At 53.8% G+C, this 20,244-nt stretch overlaps 1 protein-coding gene across 4 annotated transcripts in view; it reads left to right on the top strand.

Annotated features, from left to right (window-relative positions):
* The first annotated feature begins 218 nt into the window (after positions 1 to 218).
* Positions 219 to 20,244, top strand: part of CNKSR2 (connector enhancer of kinase suppressor of Ras 2) — a 191,898-nt gene continuing 171,872 nt past the window's right edge. For all 4 annotated transcript variants that reach the window (XM_078878248.1, XM_078878247.1, XM_078878246.1 and 1 more), the window contains exon 1: positions 219 to 1,337. In XM_078878248.1, coding sequence (XP_078734374.1) covers positions 1,286 to 1,337 — 52 coding nt within the window. In that variant the 5' untranslated portion in view covers positions 219 to 1,285. The remainder of the gene's footprint in view (positions 1,338 to 20,244) is intronic.

Raw genomic sequence — 20,244 nt, 5'->3', positions numbered from 1 at the left:
CTACACGGGGGATCTTTGTCTTGTGGCGGTATTATCACATTGTGGTCAATATTAGACGAAAACGTGTGGTGGCGCGCTTGCTTCGCGAGCTGCCATCCCTCTCCACGTCTCTGCATCTTCCCCTCCTCCATCGCTCTCCCCTCCCCCACCAAATCCCTCTTCCTCCTCCCTCATCTCGGCTTACCCCCTCCCCCACCCCGGCAGCAGCAGCACCACCACCAACAAGGCAATGTCCGTTTCTGCGTTGAGTCACACTCGCATCATCGCGCACGTGTGCGGCCCCGTCATGCACAGCGGAGAGCGGTTCGCCTGCTGATGCTGCTACGACTGCTTCTGATGATGATGATGATGTTGCCGCCGCTGCCGATGGTGATGCTGCTGCGCTTTTAAGTGGCGCCCTGCAACATCGAACCTCGTCGACCTCCGTCGGGGAAGCAACCTTCACAGCGCACAGCTTCATCGGAGAAAGGGGAGAATTGTTCAACCTTCGTTCCATCTCTCGCTCTCTACACCCCCCCCGCCGCCTTCTTGCCGCCGCTCCTTTGGATGATCGTCGTATTTTTGTTATTGATGTTGTTGCTGCGACTAGCGCTGTAGTTGCAGTTGGCTCCAAGCGATCTTCGATTTGGTGTGCTTGAAATCTCGGACGGCCCACTGAGAGAGACGAGAGAGAGAGGGCGAAGAGAGAGAGAGAGGCGAGAGAGAGAGAGGAGAGTTCAGTCGGTCGCCGTTCAAGGAAAGATAAAAACATCCGAACGGCGCCCGAGCGAAGACGCGCGGTGGACGATCACCGTAGTTGGCGATCTGCGTTCCTGCGGGCGACGTGGCGGCGAATTCTTGACGCGTGGTGCTCGCCAAGCCCCCCCACCCCCCATCCCTCGCCGGAGATTCTTTGGTGATCGCAAGGACCGCGGTGGATTGAGCAAGCGAAGAGGTGGGAGGCGCGGAAGACGAGCTTTAATAACGACGAGGAAATAAGGAAGAGGCGCAAGGAGGAAAGGGGGAGGCACGTTCGGACCCCCACCCACTCACCGCCCCCTTCCCGGAGCAGAATTGTGAAAGGGACGAATCGAACCACCGCCGCCGCCGCCACTTGAGCACCGATCCCATGGTGCAGTCGTCTTCGTCGATGTCGTGTTGATGGTGGCGGGTGGCGCTGATGGTGGCGCTGATGGTGGCGGCCGCGGTGATGTGATGACGGGCGCAGCCATCCTGTTCCACTGCCGACGGTGGTGATGTGAGAGCCGCTGGTGTGATGTAAAGATTGGGAGCCCGACGCGGAGCAATGGAGCCTATCAGCAAGTGGTCACCTCGACAGGTGGTGGAATGGATGAAAGGTGAGAGCTGTTGTCCTCGTTCGTGCTGCTGCTGATGATGCTGATGATGATGATTGTTGCCGATGATGTTGCTCTGGCTGATACGTTCCATCTGCTGCGAAGGAGCTGGGTTGAAGCAAAAATTGCCCATCCATGTGGTGATGTGGCTGATGCCGCCGCCGCTGGTGCTGCTGCTGATGATGATGTTGATGGCGTTGGTGTTGCCGCTGATGTTGATCCTGTTGTTGATGTTGTTGCTGCTGATGATGATGATGTGGATGATACCTTCTACGAACCATTTTGAGCCTGGAGCTTGCAATGTGGGCGAGCGTTGGGGCCGGCCAAACAGGGTGCCATAGGTTTCGGGGCTGAGTCGTGGGCGCCAGAGGGCAACGCAGCGACATCCGCGCTTGTGCGTGGTGAAGTATGGTGAAAGCAAACCCCGCGGAATCACGCGGGCGTGGGAGGCGGTCATCCAGCAGTGGATTGACCGAAGGGCTTGTGCACTTGTACTGTATTGTGTTTGTGTGTGACGACACTGCACATTGATTAGAATCGGCTGCGGGTCTTACTTAGTCCCATCCATGGTCGATAAATTCGGTACCATTTTGTGTGACGCCAAGAGGCGGTTGTCCAGTGGATAGACTGGGGGGGGGGGTATTAAGATCGGACTGGTCTATTTCTTTTTTTTAATCCTGATTTATATCAAAACAACATCAATTCAAGCTGTCCAGAGAAGTGCGACTTGGACAGGGACACGTGACGGCTGCAAGGGATGATGACGACGACGTCGACGGACGATGGTCGAGGAGAATAACGGGGAGTGGGCAGCCAAGGTTTAGAACGCGCCCGAGACGAGGAGATGGAGCGACGAACTCGGCTCCGTGTGGAGAGAGAACAGCCGATGGGTGGTAGATCGCTTCTGCGCGAGATCGCGGTGTGGCGGCTTGAGGAAAGAGGCCTTCATCCAGCAGTGGATTGACCGAGGGTCGATGATTCTCAAGCAATGATACCGGAGTTTATAGTGTAGAGGGCATTACATTGTGTGTCCGTGCGCCGGTCTTAATAGGTGTTCGCAAAGCACTTTCCTCTTTATGTCTTTACTGGAGGAAGATGGGAGGGGGGAGGGGGTCCTTTGCCTTGGCCGGCCTTTAATAGGTGCTCGCTACCCGCACTTCCCCCGACAGTCTGTCAAGACTATACGGGTGAGCTTTGTGTTTTTTGTTAATGGTAAAGCAAGCACATCAAGTATGCCAGGTATGGAATGCGGTCATGGAAGCCCCCACTGTACGCGTTGGAACGCTCAAATCCACGCACACGTGGCCCGTGTTTACGCCAATTCGCGTCCTAGCAGGAACGTCCTGGGCCCTGCCATTGGAACGTGGAATGTTGCACCATAGCTGCAATGGAGTTAGTTTTGAGCCAAGGACACTCTGTCTGTGATGTGCGAGTTTTAAGGCAGCAGGGCATGGTTATTATATTCTGTGCCAAACTGCCGCAAGGCAATACTTGGCAATCGTACTTAATCTGACACGCGCAAACACCGATATGCCCGCATATATACAATTGTACCTGTATAAACTAACACAAAATAACCTCGTATAGCCGTAACAGACTGTAGGAGCAAGTGCTATTAGCGAGCACCTATGAAGGCCGGCACGGCACACGAGGGGGTGGGTGGCCAGCACCACGCCCGGTCGCTTTTGTCTCCTGAGTGGCGACGTTTACTACACAGCACCAGGTGCTCGTTTGAGGCTGAGTCGACCTAGCGGAGGCCCAGGACCGGTTCAGATAATCGTCACTGGTGTTGACCGTGATCGGGAATCGAACCCGGGTGGCCGCGTTTCTAGCGCAGCGCACTACCGCTCCCCATAATACACGCACACACACACCACAGACCTACAGAGACATACACACAGGCATGTATACACACGCACAGGCGTGTACAAAGACAAAGACCCCCCACCCCCGTATAGACTTGCATACCCGCTGGGGCAAGTGTGTGCTATTAACGAACGCCTTTGAAGGTCGGGACGGCGCATGGAGCGTGGGGGGGGGTGATGTGGCCAGAACCCCACGCTCGCTCGGCCGTCTTTGTCTCCCCCCCCCCCACACACAGTTGCAGATGTTTACGCACAGAACCGAGTTCTGATTTTGAGGTTGATTCGACCCTATGGTGGGGGGGGGGGGCTCTCCAACACACATTCAAAGTGTCACTCGCCACTGATGTCAGCCGTGAACCGGAGTCGAACTCGGGTCGCCCGCTTCGTAACCGCGGTTGTGCCGCCTTCCGTGTACTGTACATGCAAAACAAAGGCAAAGATCCCCCGTATGGCCAGCCACCAACAGACTTATGATGGGGCAAGTGCTTTTAGCGAGCATCCGTTAAGGCCGGAAAAAGGCGACGCGAGGCGGTGGCCAACACTACGACCCGGCCGCCTTTGTCTCCCCAGTGCTGCTTTTTTCACACACCCCACCAGATGCTCATTTAAGGCTGAGTTGACCTTAGGGGAGGCTACTTTGTTATTGGTCGCAAGCGGGTCACCGAACCCGGGTGGCCGGGGATTGGAGCGCAGTGCGCTAACCACCGAGCCACCGCTCCTGAACCACACACACGCACAAGACCTTTGGAGCAAGTGCGCGCACCTATGAAGGCCTGCATGGTACATGACGCGGGTGGCGGGGGAGGGGGGGGGCAGCACTGGCCCGGCCGCCTTTGTCTCCCTAATGGCGATGTTTACACACCGAGGCCGATTCGAGACTCCCACACACACGCGCGCGCACGTGCAGAGGTGGATTCTTGTCGTCCCACGCTGTGTGGGTCTCTCCTGAAACAGACTCGCTGGGCCATCACCGGCTCGGAAAGGTCAACCGTGTATCTGGTAATCAGACCATATGTGTCCTGTCGACCTAAACCCGTCTGCGTGTCTATTATTACTCAATGGATAGAACCAAAGAGTATGGATTCCTGCAGTCACGAAAGCTTCAAATCAAGATAATTCTATGGACGTTATCTAACCACCTGGCCCTCCTCGCTCCAACCTCTCTTTGTCGATTAATAAACTCGCGTCGGTCGGATTTGTCTGTTATCTGTGAAACATTCCATGTGTCTATCATGCAGTCCATCTCACGCAAAATCTAACCTTCTGCCTATCTCTCGTTCCATCTGTTTGTCTTTTTGTTTGTCTTTTAATCTACGAAATGTGTGCGCCCATACGACTGTCTATCCAATGTCTCTCGTTCTGTGTGTTAGTCTGTCAGTATGTCGAGACATACCTCTCTCTAATCTGCGCTCCTACCTTATACATCTATCCGCCTTCTCAAACTCGATTACCATAATCACATTGCATGGCTCTGCCCCCCCCCCCATAGTCCCCACTCCCACACATAACGCGATATAAACTCCTCTACTTACGAACATTCGACTTGTGAACAAACCTCTGGAACCTGCAGAAGTCCCAGTTATTCACAATAACTTGGATCCGTTATTGGTGCCGTCCTTCTCGTATCGCACGGCTATCGTCACGAAGGATGCCGTGGTGGCTAGGAGATGTTAACTACCTCGCCTGGTATGCAGGAGGTCGTGGGTTCGATCCCGACCCTGACGCCTGCTGCTGTATATTTGGAGTCTGCGTGTCTCTCTCCCCATGGTCGCGTGGATTTTTCTCCAGGTCCTCCCGTCCCCCCCCCCGTCCCCCCACATTGAAAATCGACGTCCCCGCGTTTAGAGTAATTGGCCGCTATAAATCTCCACACGATGAAGAGCCACTTGAGCTATCATTGCGTGTGCGGCTTCTGACAAAAAGACCTCTGTAGCTCAGCGGGGCCTTACTTTGTAAAATAAAAAATTGTTGATTGGTTTAGTTGAAGGCAGGCGCCGCTGTGTTTCCCAGCCTGCGGTGGCTTCCCAGGAGGAGGCGATGCTGCTGATGTTGCTGCTGCTGTGTCCTCGGGCCTAGGAGGAGAGGGGATTGAGGGGAACCCCCAGTGGCAGCTGCCCCTGTGTGGCAACAAGGCTGTCATCACGAAGGAAGGCGGCACCGCTGTGTTGTTTCAGACACAGGCTACAGTAACTCCACAGTGGTGGGGCGGAGGAGCGGTGTTGCCGTGTGAGTGCGAGTAATCCAAATTGGGGAGCGGTAGTGTAGCGGTTAGCGCGCTGCGCTACGAACCCAGCGACCCGAGTTCGATTCCCGCTCGCGTCCAACACCGGTGACGGATATCTGATGCGGTCCTGGCCCTCCCCTACGTCGACTCGGCCTCAAACGAGTACCTGGTGTGGTGTGTAAAAACATCGCCGCTGCGGAGACAAAGGCGAACGGGCGTGCTGTTGGCCACCCACCCCCTCGTGTGCCACAGTGCCGGCCCTTCGTTGGTGCTGCTCGTTTAACAGCACTTTCCCCAGCAGTCTGTTGAGGCTATACCGGGGGGGGGGACTTTGTCTTTTTTGTAATCCCAATTGAATAATTAGTGGTGTCATTTTTTTTTCTAATTGGGCACACACACAAAAAACACAATTGTGAGCAAGACATGATGGCCGCCTCCTTCCAACGATGCCTGGAGGTAGTTCTTTTTGGACACGTGCCGTGAGCGAAGCCAAAGTCGCGCATTATTTTCCACGGTTGTTACACCCCCGAAGGTAGTAATAATGATCCGTAATAAAGGTTTTTGGGTGAGGTCGCGTAAGTATAAACGCGTCGTAACGCTCCACCACCCACCCTGTTGTGGATTTACTCTCCAACACACCGGTGGGCTGAAGCAGTGACTAATTGGCGCGTTGTTTACATGATAAACCTTACTGGCTGTGCCGGGTGGTGGAGGGTTACGACACATTTATACTTCCGCGATCTAACTCAAAAACATTTATTATTAATAATATTAGTCGCGAAAGCCTACTACGTGTTAAACAGTAGTAATAATAATGTGTTTTTTCATATAAATGCAGCGTCGTTCACGCTAAACTGCATCTCGCAAATGCTGCACAAGACAAGGGTAATAAAAAAACAACATTAATTGTATTTTAATGTTGCCCCCTCCCAAGAGACAAATGGCACTTCTGAACCGTGGTCAACTCAATTAAAGGCCGCAGTGTAAAAAAACACACATTTTTTTGTTCAAATGGGAACTTAAATAGTGGAAGGATCTGAATAACCAGGGCGGCCTGCCCAGATTCCAACGGGGCTCCTCTGCAGCGAGTGGCGATCGTGGCTACTGCCAGGCCAAGTCACTGCCCGATGTCCCCCACCCATGCACCCATCAATCTTTTCTCCCTCCGCTTTGTTGTCCTTCTGGCGCACCTCCGACGAGCACGGTTGGCTACGTACGGTGCGAAAGAAGTCCTACATGCGTACATTTACAACTCTTATTTGGCGTGCCTCTGACTCTTCTCTCGCCATCACCATCCACCCCCCTACTCCCACCCGGGACTTCCTCTCATTATCTTATCCCGCATCACACAGCCGTCACTGTGGACATCTCCTCCTCCCGTCACGAGCACCCCCACCACCTCATCCATCTCCCCTCCACTTGTCTCCATCTCAAAGGCCTCTTCACCCCCCGTCGTGTCCTGCACTCTGCGCGCCTCCTCAAGCACTGCCTAGGGGTGGAATTTAGGAGGGGGGGGGTGTTGGAATGGAGTGGGGGAAGGGTGAAGATAGGAGGGTGGAGGAGGGTGGAGGAGGAGAGAGGAGGGTGGAGGAGGAGGAGGGTGGAGGAGAGAGGAGGGTGGAGGAGGGTGGAGGAGGGTGGAGGAGGGTGGAGGAGGAGGAGGGGGAGGGAGGAGGTGGAAGGGAGGAGGTGGAAGGAGTGGAGATGGAAGGAGGAGGTAGAAGTGGGGAGTCACTGCAGTGGTGATGACGACAACGATGTCATATCGAGAGGAATAGCAAACATTTTTGGTGTCCAGAACTTCTCAGGGTGATGGGGGAGTGCGTCTGTGGCGTGAACCGTCCAAACTGGGATCAACAACCGCCTGGAGAGCGATAGGAGTGGGGATCTCTCTTGTAGAGTCGATCCGATCTGGACGACACTTGAGTCGTGTTGTGATTAGAGACTTGTCCCCGGATGACACCGGGCGTATTGATCATGGCATATTGATCGCGTATTGATCATGTGTATTGGTCATGGCGTATTGGTCACGTATTGATCACCGCGTTTCCTGAAACTCGGATGCAGAAACCAGGGCTAAAGGTAAGATAGGCAAATATGCACATCTTCCCTTTAGCCTTTCCATTACCGTACGGCTAGTAATGAAATGTCGTATTTCTCCACAATCTGGCTGTCGCCCGATGAAGCTAGTTGTAATTACTGGCGAAACGTCGAAATCAGATTGTAAATGTTGTGGCTTGGCTCTCCCAACACACCGGCGTGCTGTACTAGGAACGAATTGGCCACGTTCTGTTTACGTGACAACCCTTACTAGTTCGCTGTGTCGATCGGTGGCGGGTTTAACGACACATTTATATATTTACGCGATCTAACCCAAAAAACTGTACAATTAATACTTTTTTTTCGATTTAAAGCTTTCGTGACTGCAGGGATTTATCTTCTTGGTTCTTTCGGTAAAGTCACGTAGAAGGGAAATAAAAAAATAAAAAAATAAAACATAATAAAATACAATTCTCACGACGTTTCGGCCCTGTTCTGACGCTGTCTTTCCGACAGCCCTGTTCTTCGCCTGAGAACGGCTGCTTGCGTTGTGGCCGAAACGTCGTGAGAATTGTATTTATTATGTTTTATTTTATTATTTTATTATTTCCCTTCTACGTGACTTTACCGAAAGAACCAAGAAAATGAATTATTTCTTAATAATAACTTAGGCTAATGATGATTTCAACTCGTAAGTAGTCCCACGCTCTCGTGGAGAGATGGAGAGTGAGGATGACTCGAAGGTGGAGAGTGAGGATGACTCGGAAGGTGAAGAATGAGGATGCCTCGAAGGCTCCAGGTGGAGGAAGCACAGAGAAGCGGGGAGGCAGCAGCGGCCACGAGGTGGTGAGAAGTCTGTGCCAAATCCTCCCCTTCTCCAAGCTCTGCGTGTGATCCACCATCCCTCGCTGCCTCCAAAGTTGCCTCGACAGATCACAGGCCACGTGCGTAAAGCCACCGCCACCGCCACACCCCGGTTAAAGAAATGTATCCGATAACAAAACGCACCGTTGCTGAAAGCGTTGCGGCATGTCCAATGCGTGTGCATGGTTGTTCTTCCTGGGTCATGAGGGCAGCTGCTGCCTGGGCTGCCTGTGTGCTGCCTGTGTGCTGCTGTGTCTGTGTGCTGCTGTGTCTGTGTGCTGCTGTGTCTGTGTGCTGCTGTGTCTGTGTGCTGCTGTGTCTGTGTGCTGCTGTGTCTGTGTGCTGCTGGAGTCAAGTTAAAGTTCATTTATTAGGTATAGCCCTGTGAGCCATTCGGCTCTTGAATCGGGTGCAACCGCAACAAAAAAAACGTGAACAAAAAACATCTTAAAGTGAATATGTGACTAAGTGCAAAACAGAAAATCCAAGAAAAGACAGCAAAATATTGCAGAAAAAAACACCGTACACCAACGCTGTGTGCAAAAATCCCAGTGGGATGCAAGTCAAACAACAACAACGACAACAACCACAAGACAACTTAGATTAAGGCCATCAGTCTAACTCTGTACTACAACAAACAAACATGGCTAAACCAATACACTTTTCGAAATCACCAAAATAAAGCCATGAAAGCAATGAAAAAGCAATCATGGGAACTGTGACGGAATTTTCACAATAAATGGCATTAACAACATGTACTACCAAAACCCTGCAGCCATAGCTGGCTGCATGAGTCGGAGGGTAGTGGCGGGCTGATCGCGAGAGGCGAGGGAGAGGGGGGAGAGAGGCTTTCCATGGCGCGTGAGAACTTCTCAGCTGAACCGTGTCGGTTTCAATTCTTCTCCCTTGAGAAATTATTTGTCGTTATTATTAAAGTTTTTTTTTTGCTGTTAATGAGCAGAAATCTCACGCGACTTGCCACCCTCCTCCGCCCCCGCCGCTCACCCCCACCATCCCCTCTAAATAAAAATATGGAGAAAAAAAATGTGGAAAAGAAATATCATCGCCACTTTCATTGTGTTGCATGGCTCTCAGCAGCAGCAACAGCAGCTGCTGCAGCATTGGATTCCTAGACAATTTGAGAAGTCTGTGTTTGTACTTACACTGAGCTTCTTTCCCACCGTACGTAGCCAACCCCGCTTATCGGAGGTGTCGTATCCCTGTGAAGCTCGGTGCACTCGCACACAAACATGTTACGTGCTATGAAAAAGGGTCATTGCCCGAAACGTCGCCTATTATATATCCGTTGTTTTTTCAGGCAACACACACACACGCGCGCGCGGGGCGGTATTGTCAGTGGGTGTATTTGATCTGAAGGCAGGCAGCTGTCTCCACCAGGGTAATTGATAGACGGGCCCGCAACCACTCTCCGTGTTTACTTGGCAGCCTCTGTAATGATGTCGTTACGGGGGCTAGGCCGCATGCTTTTGGGATACCCCGAATCACCCCCCTCCCTCCCACCTCCACCCTCCAACGTTAATCACGAGCTGGGGCTGAACCCATCTCGACCACTCCGGAACGCTCTTCCCATAATTATATATTTTTTGTATGGCACAAAGCGACAGACTTGAAATCCATCCATCTCGCCTTTACTTTATCCTCCTCCGATTAGCACGGGTTGGCTACGTACGGCGCGAAAGGAGTTCAACATACAGGACATCCTCGCAATTGTTATGAATTTAACATGGGTTATACAATATTATAGGATTATTACTATTTCGGCTAGGCCTCTGATGGAATCCAAGTGGCATTTCCATATGCCGAAAAGTGCCCAACTCCCAAGCCTGCCGGCCTATAGCAGCGTTCCAGAAATTATCGAGTGAGAAATTACGTCCTGGTAATAGGAGCTCGCTAACAGCACTTGTCCCAACAGATGATGTAGGCTACACGGGGGATCTTTGTCTTTTAGACGTATATATATACACACACACTGTATATGTGAGTGTGTGTATATATGTGGGGAGCGGTAGTGTAGCGGTTAGCGAGCTGCGCTATGAACCTGGCGACTCGGGTTCGATTCCCGCTCACGGCCAACACCAGTGACGATTATCTGAACCGGTCCTGGCCCTCCCCTAGGTCGACTCGGCCTCAAATGAGTACCTGGTGCGGTGTGTAAACATCGCCACTGGGGAGACAAAGGCGGTCGGGCGTGGTGCTGGCCACCCACCCCCTCGTGTACCGTTGCGGCCTTCATAGGTGCTCGCTAACAGCACTTGCCCCTACAGTCTATTAAGGCTATACGGGGGATCTTTGTGTATATATGTAAGTGGGGAGAGCGATGTTGCAGCGGCGAGTGCTGTGCCTTTAACTTTCAACGCATTGTCTAGGCCACGTGTAGACACTGGAACAGAGGCCCCCCCCCCCCCCACAGTCTGATGAACTAAATCGTTATTTTGTTTCGTAATGTGAAACAGATCTTGTTCTGTTCATTCATTTGTTGCCTATCTGTGTATCAGCTGGACACAATGCCGCTTTCATGGAACACGAAGATTGGTTGTTGGTGGCTGCTTAGATTGAGGGGGAAGGGTTGGGTGAGTCGGAGGCCGAGTGGGAGGGAGTCGATCAGGGAGCGAGGGATGGAGGCGGAGAGGCAGGGAGGCTGAGAAGGAGGCATGGAGGGATGTTGGGAGGGAGGGAGGGGGAGGCTTAGGGAATGAAACTGAGAGGGAGACTAGGAGAGAGGCTGAGAGATCGGGAGAGGGAGGCTGAGAGGGATAGAGGGGGGCTAGGAGGGAGGAAGAGGACGAGGGGGGGGTGACACGCGTGGGTAGATTGGGGGTATGGGGAGCGAGGCCACCAGCAGTCGTGCGACGCTCAGCGAATATTCAGTGGCGCCGCGCTGGCGACGTTTCCGTCTCCCCCCCTACCCCAAGGGTCCAGGACTCGACGGGCAGCACGGCGCCGCTCATCACCCCCCCCCCATCGCCTATCCTGTACGGGGCGTTGCGATGAAACCGCAGCACGGATTGGCACGGTTGGCTACGTACGATGCGAAAGAAGTTCAACACATGTACACACACACATACACGGAGGAAACAGGTTGAGCTCACAACCTGACAAAAGTGCGCACGCTCGGAATCGCACGGAGAGAGATGGAGAACGAGGAGGAGTGGCACGTGGATTGGAGAACAAAAGACAAAGATCCCCCGTATAGCCTGAACAGACTGTTGGGGCAAGTGCTGTTAGCGAGCACCTATGAAGGCCGGCACGGCACACGAGGGGGTGGGTGGTCAGCACCACGCCCGGCCGCCTTTGTCTCCCCGGCGGCGATGTTTACACACCATACACCAGGTACTCATTTGAGGCTGAGTCGACCTAGGGGAGGCGCATGACCGGTTCAGATAATCGTCATAATCGTGTTTGCCGTGAGTGAATTGGAGAAGACACACACACAGACGGACGCGCGCGCAGGTAAACAACGTAACAATTCACCAATCCACCCACTCCGCTCAGTCCGTCGCCATTCAATCGTTGACTCGCACCACCCACTCACCCGATCACTCAGGATGCTCACTCGCCAATTCACCCACTCGCTCTCACCCTCTGTTCAAGACACGCCATTGTGCTCTCTTTGTCGAGCACTCCACAACTTTGGTAATCGTAGTGCCCCGCTCGTTACTGGACACTTGCGTCGTGGTTGAGCCCTTCCGGCCCCTGTGCCGAGCAGCAGCTGCGTTTTAACTAAATCTCTTCTCGACTGTCACAAAGCAAAACGCGTAAACGGCACGCAGACATAAATCTCTCTGTCTCTCTCTCGCTATGTGATGTACTATATGTTGAACTTCTTTCGCACCGTACGTAGCCGACCGTGCTAATCAAAGGTGCGAGGGAAAGAGAACAAAGCTAAAACAAGAAAATGAGTTTTCAATTTTAGATTTGAAGGTGGCAGAACTCCCACTGTCTTCCTGATAGCTCCAGTAGCTCACTCTGTGCGTGTCTGTGTCTGTGTGTGCGTGTCTGTGTGTCTGCGTGTCTGTGTGTGTGTGCGCGTATCTGTGTGTGTGTGTCTGTGTGTGCGTGCGTGTCTGTGTGTGCGTGTCTGTGTGTGCGTGTCTGTGTGTCTGCGTGTCTGTGTGTGTGTGCGCGTATCTGTGTGTGTGTGTCTGTGTGTGCGTGCGTGTCTGTGTGTGCGTGTCTGTGTGTCTGCGTGTCTGTGTGTGTGTGCGCGTATCTGTGTGTGTGTGTCTGTGTGTGCGTGCGTGTCTGTGTGTGCGGTAGTGCAGCGGTTAGCGCTACGCTGCACTACGAAACTGGCGACCCGGGTTCGATTCCCGCTCACGGCAAACACCAGTGACGATTATCTGAACCGGTCCTGGGCCTCCCCTCAGTCTCAAATGAGTACCTGGTGCGATGTATAAACATCGCCGCTAGGGAGACAAAGGCGGCCGGGCGTGGTGCTGGCCACCCCACAACCCTCGTGTGCCGTGCCGGCCTTTATCGGTGCTCGCTAACAGCACTTGCCCCTACAGTCTGTTAAGGCTACACGGGGGATCTTTGTCTTTGCGCGTGCGAGCCGAAACGATCGCTGAGACTCTGAGTCTCCACGCAGATTCCAGATGGCTCCTCCAACCTCGGTCACAGTCAACGTGGTGCCACTACAAAGACAAAGATCCCCTCCGGTATAGCCTTCAATAGGCTGCTTGGGGCAAGGGCTGTTCGCGAGTAGCAGCACCAATGAAGCGAGGCACGCCAACGCGAGGTGGGGGTGCTGTGGTCAGCGCCACTCACGCCCCAGTGCCGATGTCTACAAACCGCCACCGGTTCACTCGCTTTTAAGGCCGAGTCGATCTAGGGGAGGCCCAGGACCGGTTCAAATATTCGCCACCGTATATTTTATCGTCAGCGGGAACCGACCTGGGGTGGCCGGGTTCGTAGCGCCGTGCGCTCACCACTGCACCACCACTCCCTCCCATACACCGGTGGTGAGGGAGTGGGTGATGAGGAGGGAGGGGGAGGGAGGGGGAGGGGCGTGATGAGGGAGGGGCGGTTAATAATTACAACTGTCAATCATCACTCATCGTCAATCCAGGACGGATCTGCAAGGGGGGGTGGGGGGTGGAGGTCAAAGGTTGATTGGACGTCTCATGGGGGTCAAACAGAAAGGTCAGGGGGGGGGGAGGTTGGGAGTGGGGGTTGTGAGCTGCTGGATCATTGAGGACGCTGCCGGGCCAAGAGAGTACATCGTGACATTAATAATCCGGTAAATCAACGCGTGGGCGTTAATGAGGTGTCAATATATTCCGATGGTGGCTGTGAGTGCAGTAACGTTGGGGGGTGGGGGGAGGAAGGGGGGAGGAGGAAGGGGGGAGGAAGGGGGGGGGTGACGATGGCTGTTTGAGCCACCCTGAGGGGGGTGGGGTTGGGGGGGGGGCAGCAGCTGATCGTAATAATCGTGATCGTCATCATCGTGATCATCGTCACAGTCGCCGTCGTGACGCCCCTCGGCGAGGGAGCGCGTGCCGTGTCATGCGCTGGGATGTCAGCGATATGCCAGCGCCTCTTAAAATCAGGCACGGTTTACCAGTGGTGTCACGGTTTTTTATCATTATTATAAAAGTGCGAGAGAACTCGCTAGCTTTCGAGTAGAACTCCCTCCAAGCGGAGGCCGTTTCAACCAGCAGGGCCACGACGGAAGACATTGCAGGGCTGCGCCTTTAACCGTCCAAAATTGTGTTGCTGTGTGTGGGCGCAGCAGCGGGAAGCGCTCACTGCGCTACGATCCGGGTGCCCTGAATTCGATTCCGGGCTCCGGATAACATCAGTGTCGATCGATATCTGAACTCTGCACCGGTGCTGTCGAATATTGGTGGTGATAGTTGTTTTTGGGGAGGGGGGAGGGGTGGAGTGGTGGGTGTTACGGGTGGGGTAAGGGGGAGGGGTTTGGGGCGCGGTAGTGTAGCGGTGAACGTAGCAGCGCTACTAACCCGCTCAGCCGAGTTCGATTCCCGCTCACGGCCATCAACACCCGCGACGATTGCCCGAACCGGTTCTGGGCCTCCCCTTGGTCGACTCGGCCTCAAATGAGTACCCGGTGTGCCGTGTAAACATCGCCACTCGGGAGACAAAAGCGGTCGGGCGTGGTGCTGGACACCGCCCACAAACCTCGCATGCCGTGCCGGCCTTCGTAGGCGCAGCTCACGAACAGCACTTGCCGTAACAGTTCTGTTAAAGGTGATTGATACGTGGAGTGGGGGGGGGCGGCGGCGGATATTCTTGCCTCTGGTGGGTGCGGGGGTAGATAGAGTGGACAGGGGGAAGGATTACAAATATTCTCCGGCACTTGCAAAATCAACATCATCTGCCGGAGCTCGACAAACCGCCGGGGCTTCTCGACCCTTTGGCAGTCGGAGCGGGCCCCGTGATTTACATCGTGGTGACGCTGCGTTAAACGGGATCCCTTCAAACGGAACGACGGAGCAGTGAAACATAAAATTAAATCGGCGCGCGGGAGCGCCCGAGACGTCTTTGGAGAGAGGGAATTGAGGGAGGGTGGTACAGGGGGGGAGGGAATAAACGCTTCGATGTAAGGGAGAGAGATTTGTAAAGAGGGGGGCTGTAGAGTGGTGGTGGCGCGGCGGTGAGTGACGCTCGCAACCTCGCAGCGATTAGGGGGGGCCTGGGTTCGATCCCTCCCCACCCACCACCACCACCTCCGAGTCAGACGCCGCCTTGTGAGAGAGCGTGAGTGTGTGTGTCACTGTGTGTGTGCGTCACTTTGTGTGGCACTGTGTGTGTGTCCGTGTCGTGTTGCTGTTAGCGCGCTGCGCTACGAACCCGGCGACCAGAGTTCGATTCCCGCTCACGGCCAACACCCAGTGACGATTATCTGAACCGGTCCTGGGCCTCCCCTAGGTTGACTCGGCCTCAAACGAGTACCTGGTTCGGCGTGTAAACATCGCCACTGGGGAGACAAAGGCGATCGGGCGTGGTGCTGGCCACCCCACCCCTTTGTGCGCCGTGCGGCCTTCATAGGCGCTCGATAACAGCACTTGCCCCAAAAACAGTGAATACTATATGGGAGATCTTTATCTTTGAGTGTGTGTGTGTGCGTTTATGAGAAATTGCGCCTGATGGGATGCATAAAAAATGATGTTTTTGTTCTTACCTGGAGTAACAGATGCATGTGAGCGTCACCGCCACTTAGTGGCGAATGGCGGTTGTTGTTGTTGTTAACTCCATTGCGCAATTGTCCTCCCTGTGAACGATGAGTCGCCACAACAATGAGCCGAACAAATGTGTCACTGATAAGAGAACGGGGGTGGCGGGGGGGGCGGTGTTGAGCGCGGGGCAGGGGGAGGGCGCCGATAAGGGGGTGAAGAATGACGCCGGCCGAGCGTGAAGTGCTGGCGCCCCAAACTTGGACCGCAAAGCCCCTTCTTGTCCCCACAGTGACACCTCCCGCGTACCCAGGGCCCGTACGTCTATAGGAGCGTGAAAGGGTTTGCGGAGCCTCAGCGGCTTACCCCACTGTGTGCCCCCCCCCCACAACTACACTGTGCCCCCCCTCACAACCCCGACGCCTTAAAACTAGACCCTGCAGCGTTACGTCAGACACCGTGATATTGAAGCGCGGCCCTCCCTTCCCAAAGCGCCGCCCCAAAAAGCACGGGGCCCGGGGCGGTCGCTTCGATTCGCTGTACATCCTACGGTCGTACCCACTCAATGCAATCCTGTCCATCGGCGTCGCCACCATCGCCACCATCGCCTTCCATACGATCTCACAGACAGGTGTCGCAGAGTTGACAACCCTAACCCACCGCGGTTCGCCTACTCGTACAATGTCATTGCAATCGCGCCGCACGCGCATTTGCGTGGCATATAACGCCGGTGAATTGCAAGCGATATGACATTGTCTTTGTTGTTGTTATTCGTTTCCCCATGACGATCGCTGCGCTTACTCTCAATCGACATCATCATCATGAACATGATGAGCAGGATACCGCACTCTCCAGAGCAGGTTCTTTCAGCGCTCCGTCTTGGCGGAGGTTCCTCTTCCGCACAGCAGTGACGTGGGCAGAGCACTTGCAGGGTTGCGCCTTTACCACATTGGTATCACAACAACCGGAAGTGTGGGAGGAATTTTAAACGCAGCCCCCCACCCACCCCACCATCGTCTGGCTCCGATCGTGGTGGATTTTGGAGAGAGAGGGGAAAAAAGACCACGTGCTCGTTCGCGGATGTTCTTGTGGGGAGGGACCACGAGCTCCGGTTTTAATGAATTGAGTGTCGGTGGACACCTCAAATTAGCTACGAATTAGAGGCGATTGCGAACGCGAATAAGTTAATTACGGAGATCCTCGCGCGCTTCGAGCGGATGGGGATGCCTCTCGGGGTTTTCGTGCCATCGCAGGACGAGAGAGTGAGCGAGCGAGTGTGTGCACGTTTTTTTTTCTTCCCGGAATTGCTCCGTGTGGTTCGGAGTCATTCCACACGCGGAGCAAGCTGCCAAGCCATGAATCACGCGTACAGAAATACTTGTATAAGATTCTGGTAGAGACCAACGTACTGACATAGAGACCGATCGCCCTACATAAGAAGTCTACTTACATAGAGACCCATGACTTGCATAGACCCATGGCTTGCAAAGAGACCCATATACTTACAGAGACCCATAGGCTTATGTAGAGACCCATAGACTTACATATGGACCCATAGACTTACATAGGGTACCCATAGACTTACATAGGGACTCATAGACTTACATAGGGGACCCATAGACTTACATAGGGACATGTAACCATACATTACATAGATACCATTGGGCAGTGCGCATTTATTTTGGCAGCCTTGAGCCAGTGGTGTAAATTCCATATTCCTATGGCAGGAGACCATTCTATATTTCAAGACAACCAATCTTAATTTCCCACAAGGCGGTACCTATTTTATCTACCCCCCCCGCAAGAGATGACGATGAGCCAACTCGAGCCAGCTTTGCACAAAAGTGATTTCCTGCTCAAGTGAATAATGAGGACTCGGTGCTCACCTCCCGTTTACAACCTTGATCAAGCGGTGGAACTTCCACATTCTTATGGCAGGGGTCGAGTCTTTCCACACGTGACCAACCTCTGAACATGTATTAGCATTTTCGGGAGCGCGAGAGAGAAAATAAAACACGTTTTCTTTTTGCTTGGCTTGCTTCCAGCCACATCACATCGATCGGCGTCCAGGCAGAGAGAGAGAGATGGGGGGGGGCAAGAGAGAGGGAGAGAGACAGGGAGCGAGCGAGAGAGAGAGACGGGGAGAGGAGAGAGAGAGATAAGACGAGCGTGTGAATGAGTAAAGCGGCGCACGAGTCACGGTAAATCACCGGGCGGAGCGGATTACTTCCCCGGCCCATGCCAGAGCGGTGGTTGGGGTCGTTTAAGTGCGCCAGGGGCCCTCCATGTTTGAATTTGCTATCTCTGTATAGTGTAGCAGTGTATAGTAGCGTATAGTGTAGCAGTGTGTAGTAGTGTAGCAGTGTGTAGTAGTGTATTGTAGTGTATGGTGTAGCAGTGGAGAGTAGTGTATGGTGTAGCAGTGTATAGTAGTGTATGGTGTAGCAGTGTATAGTAGTGTATAGTGTAGCAGTGTATAGTAGTGTATGGTGTAGCAGTGTATAGTAGTGTATAGTGTAGCAGTGTATAGTAGTGTATAGTGTAGCAGTGTATAGTAGTGTATGGTGTAGCAGTGTATAGTAGTGTATAGTGTAGCAGTGTATAGTAGTGTATGGTGTAGCAGTGTATAGTAGCGTATAGTCTAGCAGTGTATAGTGTAGCAGTGTATAGTAGCGTATAGTGTAGCAGTGTATGGTAGTGTAGTGTTTAGGAGTGTATAGTAGTGTGTAGTGTAAAGTAGTGTATAGTAGCGTATAGTGTAGCAGTGTGTAGCAGTGTGTAGCAGTGTATTGTAGTGTATGGTGTAGCAGTGTATAGTAGTGTATAGTGTAGCAGTGTATAGTAGTGTATAGTGTAGCAGTGTATAGTAGTGTATAGTGTAGCAGTGTATAGTAGTGTATAGTGTAGCAGTGTATAGTAGTGTATAGTGTAGCAGTGTATAGTAGTGTATGGTGTAGCAGTGTATAGTAGCGTATAGTCTAGCAGTGTATAGTAGCGTATAGTGTAGCAGTGTATGGTAGTGTAGTGTTTAGGAGTGTATAGTAGTGTGTAGTGTAAAGTAGTGTATAGTAGTGTATAGTGTAGTAGTGTATGGTAGTGTAGTGTTTAGGAGTGTGTAGTAGTGTGTAGTGTAGTGTGTAGTGTAGTGTATAGGAGTGTATAGTAGTGTATAGTGTAGTGTATAGTATAGTAGTGTAGTAGTGCTGGAGTTTGTCGCCAGGGAAAGGGATATGTGTACCGCCACGACTCAACACGCTGCCGCCGCGACCCTCAACCAGGACAATCGAACTGAGAAACGAAGGAAAACGAACGACACCATGAGAATGTGCGAGGGCCGCCACATTGGGGCATTGTGGGTTTGTGACGGCATCACGGTGGTGATGATGATGATGGTGGTGATGATGATGGTGGTGTTTTTACATGTTGCGTATTCTCGGGGGTCCGCACCTAAAGGCCAGTGGCCTTGGAGTGAAGAGGACACCGCTTCCATGTGCAATGTGGGCGGCGGTGAATTATTATCCGAGCTCGTTGCGGAGGCTTCAATCTCGCCACAGGCGGCCGTGAGCCCCCCCCACCCCCCTCGCCCCCCCCCTCGCCCCCCCCCCCCTCGCCCCCCCCTCGCCCCCCCCACCCCCCTCGCCCCCCCCACCCCCCTCGCCCCCCCCTCGCCCCCCCCACCCCCCTCGCCCCCCCACCCCCCTCGCCCCCCCCACCCCCCTCGCCCCCCCCACCCCCCTCGCCCCCCCCACCCCCCTCGCCCCCCCCACCCCCCTCGTCCCCCCCACCCCCCTCGCCCCCCCCACCCCCCTCGCCCCCCCCACCCCCCTCGTCCCCCCCACCCCCCTCGTCCCCCCCCCCGCCCCCCCCGTTAACAAATAAAATCGACCTCGCACCTGCAGACAGCACAGGTGTTACCCAGCCAGGTGCGCGCGGTGTGAATTGGGTGAGACAATTTTTCTGTAGCTTTGCAGTGGGGGGTGGGGGGGAGGTGTGAATGAATTTCAGGACCGGTACAGACAATGGTCGCTGGTGTTGGCCGTGAGCGGGAATCGAACTCGTTTGGCTAAGTTTGTAGCGCAGTCCAGCGCGAACCACTGCGCCACCGCTCCCCGTACACACACGCGCACACGCTCACATACACACATACCAGCAGAAAACTTCCAGACTGTGGAGCCCTTTGTCCCAGATTACGTAACTCTGCAACAAAGAGAGGCTAAAAGGGCAGCTCATTCGGGTCCTCTCCTCGCCTCCGGTTTACTCCGTGCCCTTCATGCCACTGGGTATCTCTGGGCACGTCTGAATTGCTGATGAGCACTCAAGAGCTGAAAGCCAATCTCGTATCAGCCTAGGAGCTGGCTTTTGGGTGCACGATTTGTGACCATTGCTTTTAACGTCCACCGCTGGGTGAAGGTCTCCCCCACACTCCTATGTCGGTGGCGGGGGGTTTGTTTGACCATACTTCACCACGTTGGGCAGTGCGGGTTGCTGAAGAGTTGGGGGGGGGGTTGCGTGTGGATGGGTGTGGATGGGCTGCGGGGTTTTTTGCCAATTTTTTTTGCTACAAATATCTGTTTGACCTATCACTCTCAGTAGCAGGGCGGGTGAAAAACGTCTGACCAGCGGCCACTAGAAGCGGGGAGGGTGGTTGACTGGTTAGTTGGTGGTGTTGGTGTTGAACACGGGCAGTTTTCTAGGCTGGGGCGAGGACGGCTGCTATGTGGTTTCATTTTTTTGGGCGGGGGGGGGGACCATGGGCGTCG

This window comes from Lampetra fluviatilis, chromosome 50 (assembly GCF_964198595.1).
Source record: "Lampetra fluviatilis chromosome 50, kcLamFluv1.1, whole genome shotgun sequence".
In the NCBI taxonomy this organism is placed as follows: Eukaryota; Metazoa; Chordata; class Hyperoartia; order Petromyzontiformes; family Petromyzontidae; genus Lampetra; species Lampetra fluviatilis.
This window is presented reverse-complemented; position numbering and strand designations above follow the sequence as displayed.